General features: G+C 38.7%; 1 protein-coding gene across 2 annotated transcripts in view; it reads right to left on the bottom strand.

The window, feature by feature from the left end:
- Positions 1–2,117: 2,117 nt before the first annotated feature.
- Positions 2,118–17,783, bottom strand: part of Alas (5-aminolevulinate synthase) — a 33,040-nt gene continuing 17,374 nt past the window's right edge. For both annotated transcript variants that reach the window (XM_071583998.1, XM_071583999.1), the window contains 6 exons: positions 13,999–14,209; positions 13,720–13,904; positions 13,288–13,632; positions 11,234–11,502; positions 6,034–6,258; positions 2,118–2,324 (listed from right to left, as the gene is read on the bottom strand). In XM_071583998.1, the coding sequence (XP_071440099.1) occupies positions 2,199–2,324; positions 6,034–6,258; positions 11,234–11,502; positions 13,288–13,632; positions 13,720–13,904; positions 13,999–14,209 (1,361 nt within the window). In that variant the 3' untranslated portion in view covers positions 2,118–2,198. The remainder of the gene's footprint in view (positions 2,325–6,033; positions 6,259–11,233; positions 11,503–13,287; positions 13,633–13,719; positions 13,905–13,998; positions 14,210–17,783) is intronic.

The raw sequence follows: 17,783 nt of genomic DNA, 5'->3' as shown, positions 1-17,783 counted from the left end.
AACGAATTAATGTCACCATAATCAATATAAAGGACTTGAGCTTCACAATTTCCTTCCTAACAAAATACTCGTTGAGTAATGAGAACAGAATGATACTGGATGCAGTGGATAATTATTGTAGCATTCAGAAAAATATTTTGTCATCCACCTTTGGGAGTAAACTTACCTTTCCAAATGAAAAAGACGAACTTAACACTTTGTTTGAATATCTTTCCCCCTGATCATAGCTCTCTCTCACAGATGAGACATTTGTGAAGTTCCTCGTTGAGGTGCAACAAATTAGTGGAATGAAACACGTTTTACACTACAAATAAATTTGTGGAAAAGTGTAAATTTGTTTTTCTCATAGTGAAGAACTTCCGCTACATCTCGCCCGAATTAGTTGAATGTACTAGAAATTAGTATTTCTGAAAAAAATTATGATTCCATGTTTCCACTTTGCTTGAGTGGATTCACTTGTTCTAAGGTTCAGATATCAGTTTGTAAAAGTTTTCCACATCAATTTTTACGGTCATGTGGATATTATGCAATTTCATGTCCACAATAACAGAGAACTGTTTTATGAAATGAATCCATCATTATTTGAAGGCAGCTTTTCTTTCATTTCCAAAACAAGACACAGGAAGAGTTTACCTTTAGATGTGGGCATTGAAGCAAAAATATCTAATCATTTAACATATCAGCCATTTGTTTAAATATGATTACAAAGAAGACACAACAGCATCTGGGAGATTGTTCCCTAATGATGGTGCCCATGCTTAAGAATGCCATAATGGCACAGGCTACATGAAATGGCATCAGTAGCTTTCTGTAAAAGTTGCCATAGTCATTTCTGGATGCTACATGCTATCTGAGTGTAAGGCTACCACGACCATTACATAATGGTATCACTGAAATAGCACGGACACCCACAATACTCCATGGTCACCATTTGTCTTTGTTGTCACGCAATTCACACTCTAAACATGAAAATGGACAAGGATTCAGGGAGTTGATATAGCAGATTACTATTCAATTACTAAATGATCTAAAATGACAGGTTGTAATAATTCTAAAGAGATGGCAATGTAATCAATCAAACTATTTTGAAATGTGTGATGAAGATTTTGTCCACTGCCCTAGAGTTCCCAACAAACATAACACTGTACAACTGAGTACCTATGTCAACAATTTGAGGCATTCATTAGATTTCACCACTCTGGGACTTTAAACTATAAAATGATCCAAGTTTATAATGATATTTCTTGACTCATGACACCTTGAAACATTACCACTGCATAAGGTTAATTAATGAACATAAGGAAATAAGTTATTTATAATTGATGAAATATAGCTCCAAAGTATAATCATTTCATTATAATTTTTGCAGAATGGATTTTTAACATCATTATTCTTTGAAGAAATTAGCATTTAGCATAAAAGCAACTTTTGCTCACACTTAAATTTACGGCTGAAGATATCAACCAGCAAGGTGTTGAACATAACCATGCCAGTGAGGCAGGTATAAGTTTTTAATAGTGTAATGAAAATGATGAAACTCTGACGCTTGCCTTAAATTGTTTTTCTTTTTCAAGCACTTCCATTAAAAAATCTTTTTCATTTAATACATTGTGACATGAATGGTATTTACAGAGGAAAATCAATATTAACATAAAATTATAATAGTTAACAAAATATTACCCAATATATGTTGTTTCTTCTCAAGTTGTATTAACTACCACAAGCTATTCATTACATAAAAATGCTAAAATATGAGTCATATGACTTATTACCATGAACCCCCCAGCTACCCTTAAAGCCCCTATGTGTCAATGTGACTGACAGAGGCGCTGCCATCAGTGTCAATGCACAAGGGTCCTATTTTGAAGAATCTTAGCAATTTGTTCTGTAATATTTTTTTTCCCTGAATAATTCTACTAATTTTTGGGAGAGACCACACATACACTCAAAATAAGCTGATCTCAATAAAGTAATATTTACTTTGTATATTGTTTCCTCCAGCCTTCAATTGTAATGCATCTAAAATTTTATTACTTGCCAAAGAATGCATTTCAGCATATGACTTACTTTTTCCTTTCATTATTCAAACTCCAGGAATAAATAAATACCACCGGATGATTAGCAAACCATTAATTACTTTAATTGATTACAACTTCAGATAATGTACAGCATGTAAACAATTTTCTCAAAATAACTTTCTAGCAGGATGCCACCAACTGAGGACAGTTAGGCTCTTTACATGTTATGTCTTTCCAGCATTCAGCTTGCATTGTTCTTGCTTCAAACCTCTTGAAAAGAAGTGGCTTCTTGCAAAATTCACACTCCTGAAAGATATAGAAACATAGCATATTATGTCTCCACAAACTGACACAATAATTTTCAAGATGTGCAATCATGACATTCTGCTATGCTACACTTTCAAATTACACCATATAGTACAAGTTTGAAATTTGCAATTTCATCATAATATGATTTGATTAACCCCTTCAATGTTGTTTAAATATGACATCTTGACACCATTACACATTAATGCAAAATTCAAAGTTGACTTTCAAAACAACAAGAAGTAAGGGCACACATTTGTGCCTAGTCATGGTTGAGGACTTGAAATTTGCCTTAATTGCATCGCACAGACAGTCAAACATACTCATTTAATTTCATCACTTACTGTTTAGCTTGAAAATCAGTGATGTGATCTAAATGAACAAAGTGGAGTCCACACCTCCACTTACCGGAAGCGAGAAATTACTGAGATTCATAGTTACTACTTGGCTCATGTTTTGTAATTTATGAAGGCTCAATAAGCCAAAATGCATGTTGTATTTAGATTTCCTATTCATGTAGAAGCGCAATAGTCATCTAATTCTTAATATTTAAATTAAAAAATAGCAACAGTGTTATAATTCAGTAACCATGCACTGCCGCTCGCTAAATTCTGATGAGCTGTACTCTCTGCCAATTGTGGCATCCAATGGCTTAGATGGAAATTATGAGGAGGCCAACAGGTGCAGCAGAGAGGGTGCAATCTGGGGGTAAGTACAGATCACCTGCTTATTCATTCATCACCCCTGCATTTAGCTCAGCTGAGACCAGAGTTTGCATGGAACTTTGCAATAATCATTAGCGTTATTATGAGGTCGGAGGACACCTCCCCTCAACCTCCATCTTTGTCTGTAAAACCTCCAGTATTCATATTTCGCCTGAATATTCTTGACATACCATGCCCTTCAACACCCTCTGTCTCCGTGTACATCTGCCACCCTAATTGATGAATTGATGCATCCCTGAATTTCCTGTTAGCTGGTATACTGAACCTTCTAATACCAAAGTTGAGTTTTCAGGGAGCACAAGCTTGAAAACAAATCCCATTGAGTAAACCCCCAGAACTTACTTCTTACCAAAGACATATTTTTGCATCCTACACATTCATTGAATACATATTGAATGAAACTAAGAAGAATGCCAACAGAATATATTTCAGTCATCCATCTCCTAAAGCACATTTAACTTGAAATACATTGGCCATCCCAAAATTTTTGAAGTGATTAGTTCTTCTTTTTTGTAATGGTCTGATCCATATGATGAGCATTTCCCATTACTGAAAGCTCAATAAATTATTTAATGGGCGAGTTGTTTGCAAAATAATGAACCTTGATCAACTCAGGAATTTTGCAGGCACTGCAATTTACAGACAAACCTGAGGAAAATGAGCCCATTCCAGAAGATAGACTATAATATAAGAATTCTCATTGAATTATTTCCAAATAAAATGATGGATGCATAATCCTTCCTACCACAGAATGAACTCGCCATAGACGAATCTATTGTAGGATGTAGAGGCCGAATGTTATTTAGGCAATAACTTACAGGGAGACAATTAGTATGGCATTAAACTTCATAGGGTACGAGACCCTTCAGGCCTAGTTTCAAGGATCTTAGTTTACCAGGCTCATCAGCGAATACAGATATATGAGGAAAAGGGTATTCCAAGAGAGCAATGCATTAAACTATTGGAAAGACCGAAGGATGTTGATAATGCTGTCTACGTGGACAACTTTTACAACAGTGCGGGGCTGACATACTACCTTGATCAAAAAGTTCCCGGAATAACCACCGTGTGGCGCTCCCATCGTTCCGATTTGAGTTCTGTTTTTTTTGTTAAATTGGTACATCTGTTTTTGATATTCCCTTTAAATCTTAGTGTCATAACTTGACATTTGCAAAAGTTACGTAGCCAAGAGTACATCTATCTCTGTGTGTGTTGGCGATTTTTTACAATTGCAGAAATGGATTTAAATTTGCAACAACGAACTTGTATTAAATTTTGCGTAAAAAACGGATTTAGTGGCGCACGGACGTTGGAAATGTTGGAAAAGTGTTTCGGCAACGATTCTCTAAAAAAAACGGTCGTTTACCAGTGGCACGAGCGGTTCAGAAGTGGTCGTGAGTCAATCGAAGATGATGAACGCAGTGGCAGACCATCGACATCGAAAGTCGGTGAAAAAATTGATAAAGTAAAAGAAATGTTGGTCAATAACCGCAAATTAACCATCAGAGAAATAGCGGAGGACTTGAACATTGCCTATGGATCCGCCCAAGACATTGTGGTTAATGATTTGGGTTTCCGTCGTGTAGCAGCAAAGTTGGTGCCAAAAAACCTCAATTTCATGCAAAAAAGAGACCGTGTTGACGTCGCAAAAGACATGATTTGCGAGGCTGAATCCGATCCCACATTCATCAAAAGGATCATTACTGGAGACGAGACGTGGGTTTATGAGTACGACACGCAATCCAGACATCAGGCAAGTGAATGGCGTTCACCAAATGAGCCGAGACCAAAAAAACCACGTCGTTTTCAGTCAAAAAAGAAGGCAATGCTGACGGTTTTCATGGATTACAACGGTGTAGTGCATCATGAATTTTTGCCAGAAGGCCAGACAGTAAACAAAGAGTATTATTTGGGCGTTATGAGACGTTTGCGTGAAGCAATTCGCCGAAAGAGACCAGAAATGTGGGCAGAAAACTCGTGGATTTTGCACCATGATAACGCACCGTCGCACAGTGCTATCATTATTCGTAATTTTTTGACGAAAAATGCAACAAATACCATCCAACAGCCACCGAATTCACCTGATTTGGCTCCCTGTGACTTCTTTCTGTTCAATCGAGTTAAAAAACCATTACGGGGAACGCGTTTTAGCAGCCGAGAGGAAGTAATGGAAAAATCGCAGGAAGCACTGATGGACATACCGAAAACCGAATATAAAAAATGTTTCGAGGATCGGATCAAGCGCTGGCATAAGTGTGTTGCAGTCGATGGGGATTACTTTGAAGGGGACAATATAGATTTAGATGAATAAACTTGTATTTTTAATTTTCTGAATAAATTCCGGGAAATTTTTGATCAAGGTAGTATGACCTTTGATCCCACAATACATAGAGACAGAACTTTCCTTGGTGACAAACAGACAGAACATTCTGAAGGAGATTACCACAGTAATATTAAAATGTGGAGAAACAAAGAGATGAACAGCCGATGACAATTGTGTGAGCAACTCATGTCAATTACCAATATGAATGGTGTACAATATTGGCTACCCATTCTATTAAGTCTTTGCAGATTTTCCACTGCTTCAGGGTGGCAGCTGCAAATATGACCCAGCTGAAAATCTGCAGACACTCCACTAGAACCGTGTACCAGGAAAACACCAAATCTAACATCCTTATTTTCTGACACATTCCTGCAAATAATTACCTTACACACAAAAAAGACAGTGGGAACAAATAAAAGAGTCCCTTTGACTTCAGTTTAAAAGTTATCGAGTCACTCATCTGTAGTGATTTGAAATTTATTCTGGAGTTGCTTTCTAAGAATCTGAAGAAACATTAAAACTAAACCATCAGTTTGCGGAGACAAAATGCCGAGTCACCAATTTTGAGGGATTAGCAGCGCTTGACGAACAGCCACAATCCCTGTCAACAGTGCAGAAAAAAGGGGGTTTGGCAAGGGGCCCACTAGTGAGCACTACGTACCACAGGGCACAGACCCTGGAACAAGGGAAGGCCGAGGCTCTGCCATACACCCAGCAAGTCCTCCACCAGCACGTCCATCATTGGCTTTGTGTGGTGCGGAGTCGGTGCCAGTCTCAATTTCTCTTCGCCTTTCGGCACGGTGGGGTAATTGATGGCTTGAATGTAATGTCCCCTCTGCTTCAAGAGTAAGTCTGACACTCGACTGCACTGCAATGGATCTCCAACCTGAAACGCAACACAAGATATACACCTAAATCAAACGAACTCATTCCACCCTTTGATGTGGCCGTGCCAAACTGGTCGATAAACTACATAGGAAGAGAGGGAATGAGAAAGAGGAGAAACCCTCTAGGTTGGTGTTCAGTCGTGGATTTCACTTGAATGCTGCATCACCACATCAACAAGATTCCATGGCCCCTTGGTGCTGAAGAAGCATCTCCATAGCCTCCAACGGGTGCAGTGCACACCATAACTGAGATGCATAATTGCGTGCACATGCAGGTCTCCCTAATTCATCAACTTGCCATGGTATGCCTTTCCTTTGCACATTAGGCTGCACGTTATGCCCACTCATTCATTGTTACTTTCGATAGGGGGTTGCTCATTACCAAGGGGTATGCCACTGCATGTACAGGTTACCCTGAATGTCAGGAGGCAGTTTGAATAAATGCATGCTCTGCATGCAGATGCCAGCAGTACCTTCATTTTTTGAGGGAAATTAGTGTGTAAGATTTTTCATTTATATGGGACAAAATACTGATTACCAATTGATCACTAAGACATTATTCAAACCGTTTGCTCGTGACCAACCCATCTGTTATATGTACTGAGATGCTTCTTGGGTTGGCTTGGGGATATGCAGAAGGGAGACTAATAAAATGTTAGTATAGCTAAAACAAAAATGCAGGGCAAAAGGGGCCAGGTGTAGAAATTTTTACGCAATTCAATGATGTATTTACACTATCCACATGCTCACACCAGTCGTTGCACTTTCGGAGAGCCATTCAGCTGAAAACTACATGCTCATCCCATGTAGGAACTTTGCAATAATCACATTAGATTCAAAGCCATCCACAAGGAAGCACAACCAAGGTAGCCATCCTATTATTGATGATGATATCGAAGAGCCACTTTTGGCAAGTCAGAAATTAAACTTATTGTTCTACAATCTTTACACCTTTTTCTGACGGTAACTAGTCTAACAAAGTCTAGTAATTGGGGTTTTAGGGTGCATCAACAGCTATGATCATTTTGCACCACTGTCAAATCGCTCAAAACCTGCTACTGGTCTCAAACTGCTTGGTGAATATCTTGCTTATTTCAGGGGGTGAAGTTACCACCCCGCCAGCTATGAGCAATGCTGAGATGACGAATGAGCCCTTGGACTAGAGATTTTCTTGACTCTGTCCCATACCTGAGTGGGTGGGTTTCTATGGCTGATCGTAGAAAAGTAATAAAATCAGAGAGCCCTCTCGGCCTACTTCAGAGCCTTTTGAGCTTGTGCTCTCGGCCTTCAAAAAGAGGCCAGATTAGTTGCCGTGGAATTTTTTAAATAATATTCAATGCCCCTTTCTTCATCCAGATCACCTTGTCACATTCCTAGTTCCACCAAGAGACAGGTGCTCGATTTAGGTTACAGCAGGGATGAGGGACACTTTCGGCTGCTGCTGCTACGAGCAATGAAATTAGTGTCTCGACATTGTACAGTGCATCAAAACCAGCATCCTGTTTATAAGTAAAAAGGCACTTGAATAGTGACCAGTCAGCATGGCTGATTGGCCAGTTTTCCCTCCTGCAGAGATGATGAGCGGACATCTTCAGCTATGGAGCAAGATTTCTTGAGCATATAGAGAGATCTATAGCTAAGAATTCCCCATTGAAACTGTTTAAGTTTTTACATCAATATTCAATAAAAATAATTTAAAATCCTCAATAAAATTAAATAAAATCCAATCTCTCCTACTGCTTGGGATCATTGGCCCTCCCCATGAAGGATAATGGGCATTAAAAACACACATCAATATAAATGGCCAAAGTAGCTGAGAGACAAGGGTTTCTAAATTAAAATGTGCTATGGGTACACCCTGCGGCAGATAAATGTTACATTACGTTATCCTCTCAGGGATATACACTGAGACAGACACAACATGGAATGGAGAATTCAGTTGGACTCGGGAGGGGTAAAGGGCCTCACGAGTCGCCACTGCAACTCCACCCTTGGCTCATTGACCACTCATGTCATCCAGTCTAAAAGCAGTGCATCCCTTTAAAATACACTTTTCAGCTGCCTTGAAATGTGTCTCTTGCAGAGCTGCTAGAGGGATTAAAATCATAAAAATAAAACTGCCAACTCCTACTTGTGCTGATAAAAACCATTGGAGGTCCACTGCAAAATAAAATACATGATTTCAAATGCTAAAAAAATATAAATAAATGAATACATAAGTTTTTAAATTGTGGTAAGATGACTAATAATTTGAAGATTATCGCTTGAAGCCATATTTCCTCCTCCGCTCGCTTGCGAGGACCTCATTATCAGAGATAGAATGGTCCTCTTCAATAACCTCTGGCTTTCTTGGCCTTGCTAGAGGTGTCGGGGATGGTGGGTTTTCACACCCTTTTGGCGTGTCCCCCTTGATGGTTTTCGGTGGGCTTTTCTTTGAAGGGCCCGCCGGAGTAGGTGGCTTGTTGTCCACCTTACTCTTAGTCTCTTTGGTTCTTTTCATTTTTGGTGTACGCATGTCCACTGTGTTGTACTTCAGATCAAGTGTTTGCATGGCAATATTTCATTTTGGCGATGAGATAGACACAACAGAAGCAAAGGACTGGGAGAAAGTTGGGGCAATTAGTGCCCTGTATTTTCTCCTCGCTTCCTGGTATGGGACTTTTTCCAGCGTCTTTATCTTCATGACTTTCTTTCACTCTTTCATCTTCGAACAATCATGGGAGTACACTGGGCGTGCACCCTTGCAATTGACGCAACGAGGTTCCGAGTTGCACTCTTTACCCTTGTGTGTGTCCTTGCCCCAGTGCATGCAGGTGGCCTTGCCCTCACATTGCGACGCCAAGTGGCCGAAGCATTGGCACTGAAAACAATGTACTGGGTTTGGTATTTGATATGAATGGCTGAACTGGAACAGAATCACACCCAACACCTTGTCGGGGAGCCTGTCTTGCAAAAAGGTCAATATCACGGAGGTGCTGGTGATACTTTCTCCATTGTGCCTCATGGCTAATCGACGACAATCAATCACTCCCTGAGGAAACATTTCTCTCTTGATCTCAGTGACTTTCACATATAGGAGGTAATAATGGCTAATGACTCCCTGACAAGTGTTTAGAGTATGGTACACCTCCACCTTAATCGGAATGTCATGGAGCATTCCCATTGCCAATATTTTATTGCTCCATGTATCGTTCAGGGTCTCAATAAGCAGTGTACCATCCCTCAGTTTCTTCATGCTGTTAGGGTCACCAGGCACAATCTGCAAAAGCACTCTTCGTATAAGGAAAGGTGACACCTTTTCCAATGTCTCACCTTCCTTGGCAGATGACCATGATAAGGCACTGCTTGCATGCGGCATAACAATTTTCTCTGCAGCCCGCATCCGGACGGGATCTCTTGGGTGGTAGAAAGGCGTTTTCCTCCATTATAATAAATATTTTTTCCCTCAGCCTCCACGCCCACCATGGAGCCACACATTCAGCATGCCGCTCCGCTGAACCAGAGTGGTCGCCACGGCTAACTCGAGGGACATAGCACTTTAAGAGTGGTTGTCTGGTGGATCTTCGATACAAGGGCTCACCAAAACCCATACATCTCCGACCTCCCCACGGAGACCTCAACAACCTTGGCACTTGCCACCGAAGCAAAAATGCAAAGGAAGCTGATGGACCGGGAGTGGCAAGCTACCAGCTTCCCGTTAACACAGAATCTGGGGCCAAAGAGGGATATCGCATCACGGTCCATTGAGGGCATTTAAAACCCTGCTGTAAACCAGAAAGCTCATCCTCCAGGACCCTCTTCTCTCCCTTACAGTTCTCCAGGCATAACAAACACCTGGGCGGATCGCAGGCCACATGGTATGGCCGCAAACACAGTGGATCCACAGAACTGCACGGATGCATCCCTTGCTGGCTGGGGGTTTGTTTTTGGGGTTTTCTCCCTGCCCATTTAGTCACCTCTTATGACAAGCAGGGATATTGCAGGAGTATTCTCTATTCCCCTACACATAGGGATCTGACAAAGTCTTACAGCCTAATCCCTCCCTCATAAATGTTTCAAAATAGCCCATGAAAACCATTCCTTCCATATTTTCCAATACCATGATGTTCTGCTGAGACATAACCTATCCCCACAGCCTTATATAATTCCATTTCCTTTAATGCTTTCTATGAAGCTGTCAAGTATGCATAGAAATAAGCTATCCACATCAACATATTCTATTTTTATTTCCAAACTTGCTAGGCTAATTTTTACTATGGTAGTAGTAGTATTTAGGGGAGGCGACCGACAGCTCAGGTCATTTGCGCCATAGGGGATGGACAGGAAAGGATGAAGGGCAGAGAGAAACCCGGCATCGGCATTAGCCTACTCTTTACGAAAGGTGCCAAGGGGTCCACAGCTTAACATCCCATCCGACGGATGGCGTACTCACTCAAAAGTGCCCTCCACAAAGCACCTCAAGTAGGGATCGAGATACCTCTGAAAAATATTCAACACTGCTGGGATTTGAACCCGGGCCCTCTGGGTGGGAAGCCAGTACGTTAGCCCCTGCACCATCTCGATCCCATCTTTACTATGTTAGACCCACAAACATTGTCTAACATTGCACAATTAGAGTAATTAAAAAAGCAACAGTTTTTAAGGCTAAAGATGCTAATAACTAATGAATAAATAAATATACCCCATGCACAACATATATAATTACAAAATCTGGTAAAAGCAAATACAAATCTTTTGGGGGATTAAGTCAGCACTTGATGGTGAATTCTTAAAACAAGTGTCCACTTCATGAGAAGGTCATGGAAGAGAAATTTACATCAATAATACCAGTGCTCTAAGGAACAGCACTTCCATTGACTAAATAATAATAATAATAATACATTTATTTGTCAGGAGATTTGTTGCATATTCATACATACACAAATATAGGACACGTCTCTTAACATTGACACTCTGAACTTAAATATGCCTAACCTTTATGGGAATAATGTGTGAAGGGGTGTGTTCCACTGGTAGACCTGCATCCATGAGCTTCTTTCGAAGGTATTGAACATTTTCTTGGTGCAAGTGACGTAGGTAGCGTCCTTCATCTGACCTTAATATTTGAATAGATTGAAGGGCACCCGCTAGCACAGTAGGAGGCAAGGATGTTGTGAAAATGAAGCCTGCAGCATAACTGCGAATCATGTCCACAAGCGCTGATGTTCCAGCTATATAGCCACCGACATTGCCAAATGCTTTCCCTGGAAATAATTTGAATTTATATTGTTTAATATGAAATATTATTTTATGATGACAGGATTTAAAATCATAAATTGTTCTTCAGTCATCCTTTTATATTTAAAGAAAAATAGGAATGCTGTCTCATACACAGGCATTATAATAAAAAAGGCCAAACTATAGGATCACAGTTTTGACTGTGTCATTTATGGAACTGAAGAATTTGCTCAAATGCTCAATTAGAATCATGAGTATGTTTCCAGGTTTACTGAAAACTCTTACATGAACTAATTTCCCCCTAGTAATAACAGTCACTGCTTGACAATTACTCTCATTGAAACACAAGCCACTTGTAAGTAGGCAGTAAATCAAAGGAACTATCCAAAATGAACATTTTCGAGATTTTAAACTATCTGAAATCAATACAAACATTTTCTACCACATTAAGTAGGGCATTTCATGCTTTCACAAAATGAAGTCAGTTTCCAACATCACCCATGAATTATCCCGTGTATTACACAACATTCTACCATTTACAATTCCAAAATATGTCTCGGTGAACACCATGAAAATTAAATAAAAAATGTTGGGGATAATGCAACAATACAGAGTACGGTCACAATAATGTTTCATTTATTTAACAGAAAGAGAAGCTAACAAAAATAATACTGTATGTGAGTGGAGGAGACATGTATGAAATCCAAGTCCGAGAATGGAGGAGATATAAAAATCACTTTTTAATTAAATTGCTTTAAAATCAACAGCTGTTGAAACTTTCATGTAGATACGATGAAAGATTTGGAAGATACGCGCGCAATAATTATTTCACCATTGAATCCTACATTTTCCCCCATAATATGCCACATAATTTAAAAATAAATCATTAGCAATGTATCAAGATGAATATAATTAATATAAATGCAATTATCACATTTAATAAGATAAGCTATCATGAGTGTCATTTGAGAGTAAAATTACTGTTAATGACTTATCATTTGAATTTGACTGCCCAATTCTCCCTTCTGAAGTTACAATAAGTGGTAGGATAATTCAGGGGGTAGAACAGCCAGCTACAAACCAGAGAGTCTGGGTACAAATCTGAATAAAACCTAAAGGCAACCCTAACTATAGCCAAGCTGTATTGCGACTTTCTGGGGACCAGTAATTGCAGGGAAATCACAGGTGGCACACGGCACGCCCACTCTTAATACACGAATTTCACATGACAGAGGTCTTAGCACTAGGCCAAGGTTGAAGAATGTGAACGAATGCCAAGACAGAAACACCTGTTTATAAAAATGTGTGCTTATATGAGATTGAAGCTGCATGCAAAGAATGTGACATCTCACACAACAGGGCAGAAAATATTCTAGACCAATCGAACACATCATTGCATTATTCTTATATTCTGCTGAAGGAAGAGAGAGCATTTGAAAGGGTTTCAGGTTCAAAAGCCAGCATCCCACAATGGTGTAGCTCTAAATTTCATTGACACCAATATAGTTTCCATCAATAGTAACCCGTGAAATCAGTGCTGACACCAAAGAAGCACAACCATATTTCGAGAGAGAGAGAGAGAGATGAACAACTGAAACAGTATGAACGATACCTCCTTCTAAATATAAAATAATCAGTTTTCACATTTTGGTCGAATATCCACCTACTTCCGTGGCATGAAAATTGGTAGAATTGGGAGTGTTTCAACATTTGGATGGAGAATTCCAAAAAAAAAAATAATTACTATGAAAACATTAAATGCACTGCTACAAACCATGATGTCAGAGGAGCTCTGTCAAAGAAGAACTTACCCAATGTTCCAGATATTATGTCCATTTCATGTAACAGCCCTTCCCGTTCACCTATGCCAGCACCATGCTCTCCATACAGACCCACCGCATGGACTTCATCAACAAACGTCAAAGCACCATGCTTATGAGCAATGGTGCACAATTCCTCTAAGGGACAGACTGCCCCAGTCATTGAATGCACTGTTTCAAAAGCCACTATTTTTGGCACACTATAGTCAAATTTACTAAGAAGTTCACTCAAATGTCCCGGATCATTGTGCCGGAAAATGAACTTGGGAGCTCTGCTGTTTCTGATACCCTGGATCATCGAGGCATGATTCCCAGAATCAGAGAATATATGGCATCCTGCAAAATAAGATCCCTGCCATGAGTTACAAAAACTTGAGCCAACCTTCCATGATCAACAAGCATTCAAATGAAGCCTTTACCCACCTGGAATTGCTTGTGCTAGAGTAAAAAGGGTTGAATCGTTGGCAACAAAGCAAGAAGTGAACAAGAGTGCCGACTCCTTATGGTGCAAAGATGCCAATTCCTTTTCCAGTTTTTCGTGGTACATTGAATTCCCAGAGATGTTTCTGGTTCCACCGGCACCAGCTCCATACAAGTCCAGGGCTTGCCTTCAATTGGAATAAGAGACTAAGGCATCAAAAAAAAGAGAGAAATTTATGTCTCTGGTATAGATGCAAGTGATTGGAATGCATCAACACATACCTCACGGCTTCTTTCACTTTTGGATGACAAGACATGCCTAAGTAATCATTCGAACACCAAACAGTTATTGGCTGTTGGCCCCAACTGTATTCCAATGCAGCTGGGAAATTATTTGCAAGGCGGTTAACTTTCTTGAACACTCTGTATGAATGATCCTTTTTCTTCTTGCTTATTTGCTCATTAAAAAACTCATCATAGCCAAAATTTTCATCTGCAAAACAAATGGAATATGTTCATTAAAGTTTAACATAAATTTACTATCTAAAATGAATGAATTTTGATTGGATATTATCTACTTTATCAGACAGAGGATGATAAAATGCTTCTAAAGTACACAGTTATGACAAATTCATACGAAAGAACTACAATATGCAATTACATATAATTAAAGAAAATATGATAAGAGAAGCATTATCATTCTGCATCATCAACTAAATATTTCCCCAAGGCAGCTCAAATGTCAAAGTAATGAATAAAATTATAAAATGAGTTTTACCCTCACCAAAGGAAGTAATGTGCCCATCTACAGGTCAAAGAATATTACACCAATGCATTTTAAGGCTGCAGCCAAATGGGAGGATCCTACCCAACTTGTTAGTTACCACACTCAAAATTTCTTATGCATTTACACATTGTCACTTATGCATCAGGTATTGGAAATGTTGCATTCATACTTTGGATTATTAAGGGAAACCAATTACTATGGTTATTTAATATAAACTTAAATTTTAAATTTCACCAAGATTTCTATATTTCATTCAATTATAAAATTATAATTTTCTTGCAGTAAATTTTTAAGGCTTCTATTATAAATCTTTGAGAGAATTTTTTTTTAAACATAACATCTCACACGGAACGAAACCTCAAAATGGCAATTCAATGGAGAAACATGGTCAGTAAAGTTCAGTCATGTAAGGAAGGGTTGGAGTAGAAGTTATCAGTAATAAGTGATTATCTGGCTGAGGAAATTTGAGGAAATTATGAGGGAGAAATCAAGAGCAAGAGGAAGGCACCAACACACTCAAAGACCGATGAAAAGTTCAGAGAATCAACGAGTCACACCTAATTCATGGCCCAATATGAGGCCAGAGTCAGCCATTGGCCAAATTGAGACCAGAGTGAATCAAAGCCCGACAGGTTTTGGCACTAGAAAACTGTTATGAAACAATATTTTACCAATATTATTATTATCATTTGGTTGAGTAGGGTTTTGGATGGGCATAGCCTACACAATTTTACAGACATGCATTTACTTGCTTCTCCAAACAAAAAAACAAACTGGTATCGGACACTAGAGTATGCCCCTATTCAAATCTGCATATTTCCTCCCTAACTTCTTTCAATCAACCACATCTTTCCTATTTCATTCCCTTATTTGCGTGCACAATGCTCTCCCTCATTCGGATTTCTTGCAACAGTCCCTTCTCCTCCCCCATCATGCCTAGCACATCCCCATTTGTTTTCATTTCTGTCCCTATCTTTCTCCAAACCCACATTTCAAAAGCCTCCAATCTAAATCTATCAACCTCTTTCAGTGACCATGTTTCTGCACTACACACAACTATGCTCCTCATCTAAGTTTTATCGAGCCTTTTCTTAACATCCTTACACCATACATGCACCACACAACGTCCATATCATCAATTCCCTCCTCCTTGCTTCTTTGCCTAACGTAATTCTTCTTTTTTATGTCCTGACACATTTCACCATTTAGGTGCAAAACACTTTTGAGATGTGAGGCATATTTGAAAAGTAAGACCTGTTTTATTATAATTAAATGTTGGTGAATCAAAACAAAGTTGTACACATGCAGCTCCATCTGTATTCAAAGCCCCTTAAGGTAATGTTCCGACTTAGTAGTTATTTGCCTGTCTGCTTATGCAGATAACAATGTTCATGAAAATCATTTGTCCCAACAGTTGTGCAGTGCCTGCCGTGATTCGATATTTGTGTGCCAAACGATCATCAGCATCCCAAATTTATTGGGAGCTGTGCCTAGTTTATAGAAGCTTTGAAATGAGTGAATGAAATATAAGCAAACAGTGTCCAGACTTCATAAACATGGTAAACATGATAAAGTATCCAGACATGATAAAGTATCCAGACCAATGAATTCATTCAACAAGTGGAGCAAGAACTATGATCTGATTGACATTTGATAATTAGTGCTCTGGTTGATAAATTTCTTCCTCTTGGATTCACCACTATATACATGGCTGTTACAGAGAAGCTTGGATATCACAATTTGTGTATAAGAATGATGAGTGGACAAGCATTTTTGGACTGCTTTTGATCTTTTTAATCACCAACCCAACAGTCATGGGGGGTTAATCAAATGATGGTGCCCAATACTGTTTGCTTAAGGATGCCATTATGGCCTCGGCTAAGTGAAATGGCATCAGAAGCTATTCTGTAAAAGTTGCTGATGCCATTTGAGTGTCGGGCTCCTGAACCCATGACATTATGGCATTGCTGAAATAGCATCGATAAATACATAGCTTTGTGGCAGTCATTTGTCAAATTTCTCATACAAAGCAGTGCAAAAATCAGAATTTAGGGAGGTAATGCAGCTAATTTTAATTCACATGCTAAAGAATTTAAAAATACGAGTTTTAATACTTTTAAAGAGAAGGCTACCGGATCAATCAAGCTGTTTCATGGCGTCTGACAAATATTTTGTCTGTTGTTTATGAGTTTTCTATGAATATTGAAGACTGTGATAGAGGGGGAATGTTGGGTATGCGAGGAGAGGGCAAGAAATGGATTGGGATGTAAGATGAAATGAAAGAGGTATGTGTTATTGAAGAGGGGCTCATTGTGGTGTCGGACGTAAGGCTATTTTGGTAGAATAGGCAAGTTAATGGGCATCATTGCACTCTTATCTAGGCTGTACCCATCCAAAACCCTACCTGTACCTTTGGATGATCATTAATAATAATGATCGTAACACACTGTATAACTAACTATATACATCTGTCAGCAATTCGAGGCACACCTCAGACTTCACCAATCCACAACTTAAAACTCGTAAATGGACATAATAAAGAATTTTCAAAGCACATGCCAAATTGCAACATTATCACTAAATAAGATTAATTGACATACCATAATTAAACACAAAGTTTGTATTATTGGAGTAAATATTGCTACACAACGTAATTATTTGATATTTTTGCAGAATAAATTTGAATTCAATTATTGTTTGATAAATTTAACAAAGCTACTTTTGCTTAAACTATAATTTATGGTTGAAAATATCTTCTTGTTAATTGTTGGACAGAAATTTCTTGTCATGAAGCCAGTCATTAACTTTTAAAATGGTGATGATAATATGTTTATTGCTCTCTGATCATGTAGGTGAGGGAGTCGTCAAACACAAGTAAAAGTACAAAATACAAGTACATTTCTACACAATGAACATGCTTGAAAAGAACATATGCATTAGAGTAGGCATCAAAAACACAATGCACTACGACTGCTTGTAATTTAAAAATCCATTCCACGAATAATAACACTTCACTGGAGGGAGGTTCTTGAGTTTCAATTTGAAAGAAAATTACTATATTTTATGTTTGTCTTTAGTTAATTTTACTTTCTAAAGCAATTCCATATTTAAGTCTCATTTATTGTGACATAAGTGATGTTTGCAGAGGCAAATGAATAAGCACAGCCATTGATTGATAATACTTTACAAAATAGTACCAAAGATTACTTGTTTTGTAATTTCATATCAGACTGTAATACCTAACGCAAGCTATCCATGATATAAAAATGATAATTATAAA

This window comes from Hetaerina americana, unplaced genomic scaffold (genome assembly GCF_022747635.1).
Source record: "Hetaerina americana unplaced genomic scaffold, ioHetAmer1.1.p SCAF_16, whole genome shotgun sequence".
Classification (NCBI taxonomy): domain Eukaryota; kingdom Metazoa; phylum Arthropoda; class Insecta; order Odonata; family Calopterygidae; genus Hetaerina; species Hetaerina americana.
This window is presented reverse-complemented; position numbering and strand designations above follow the sequence as displayed.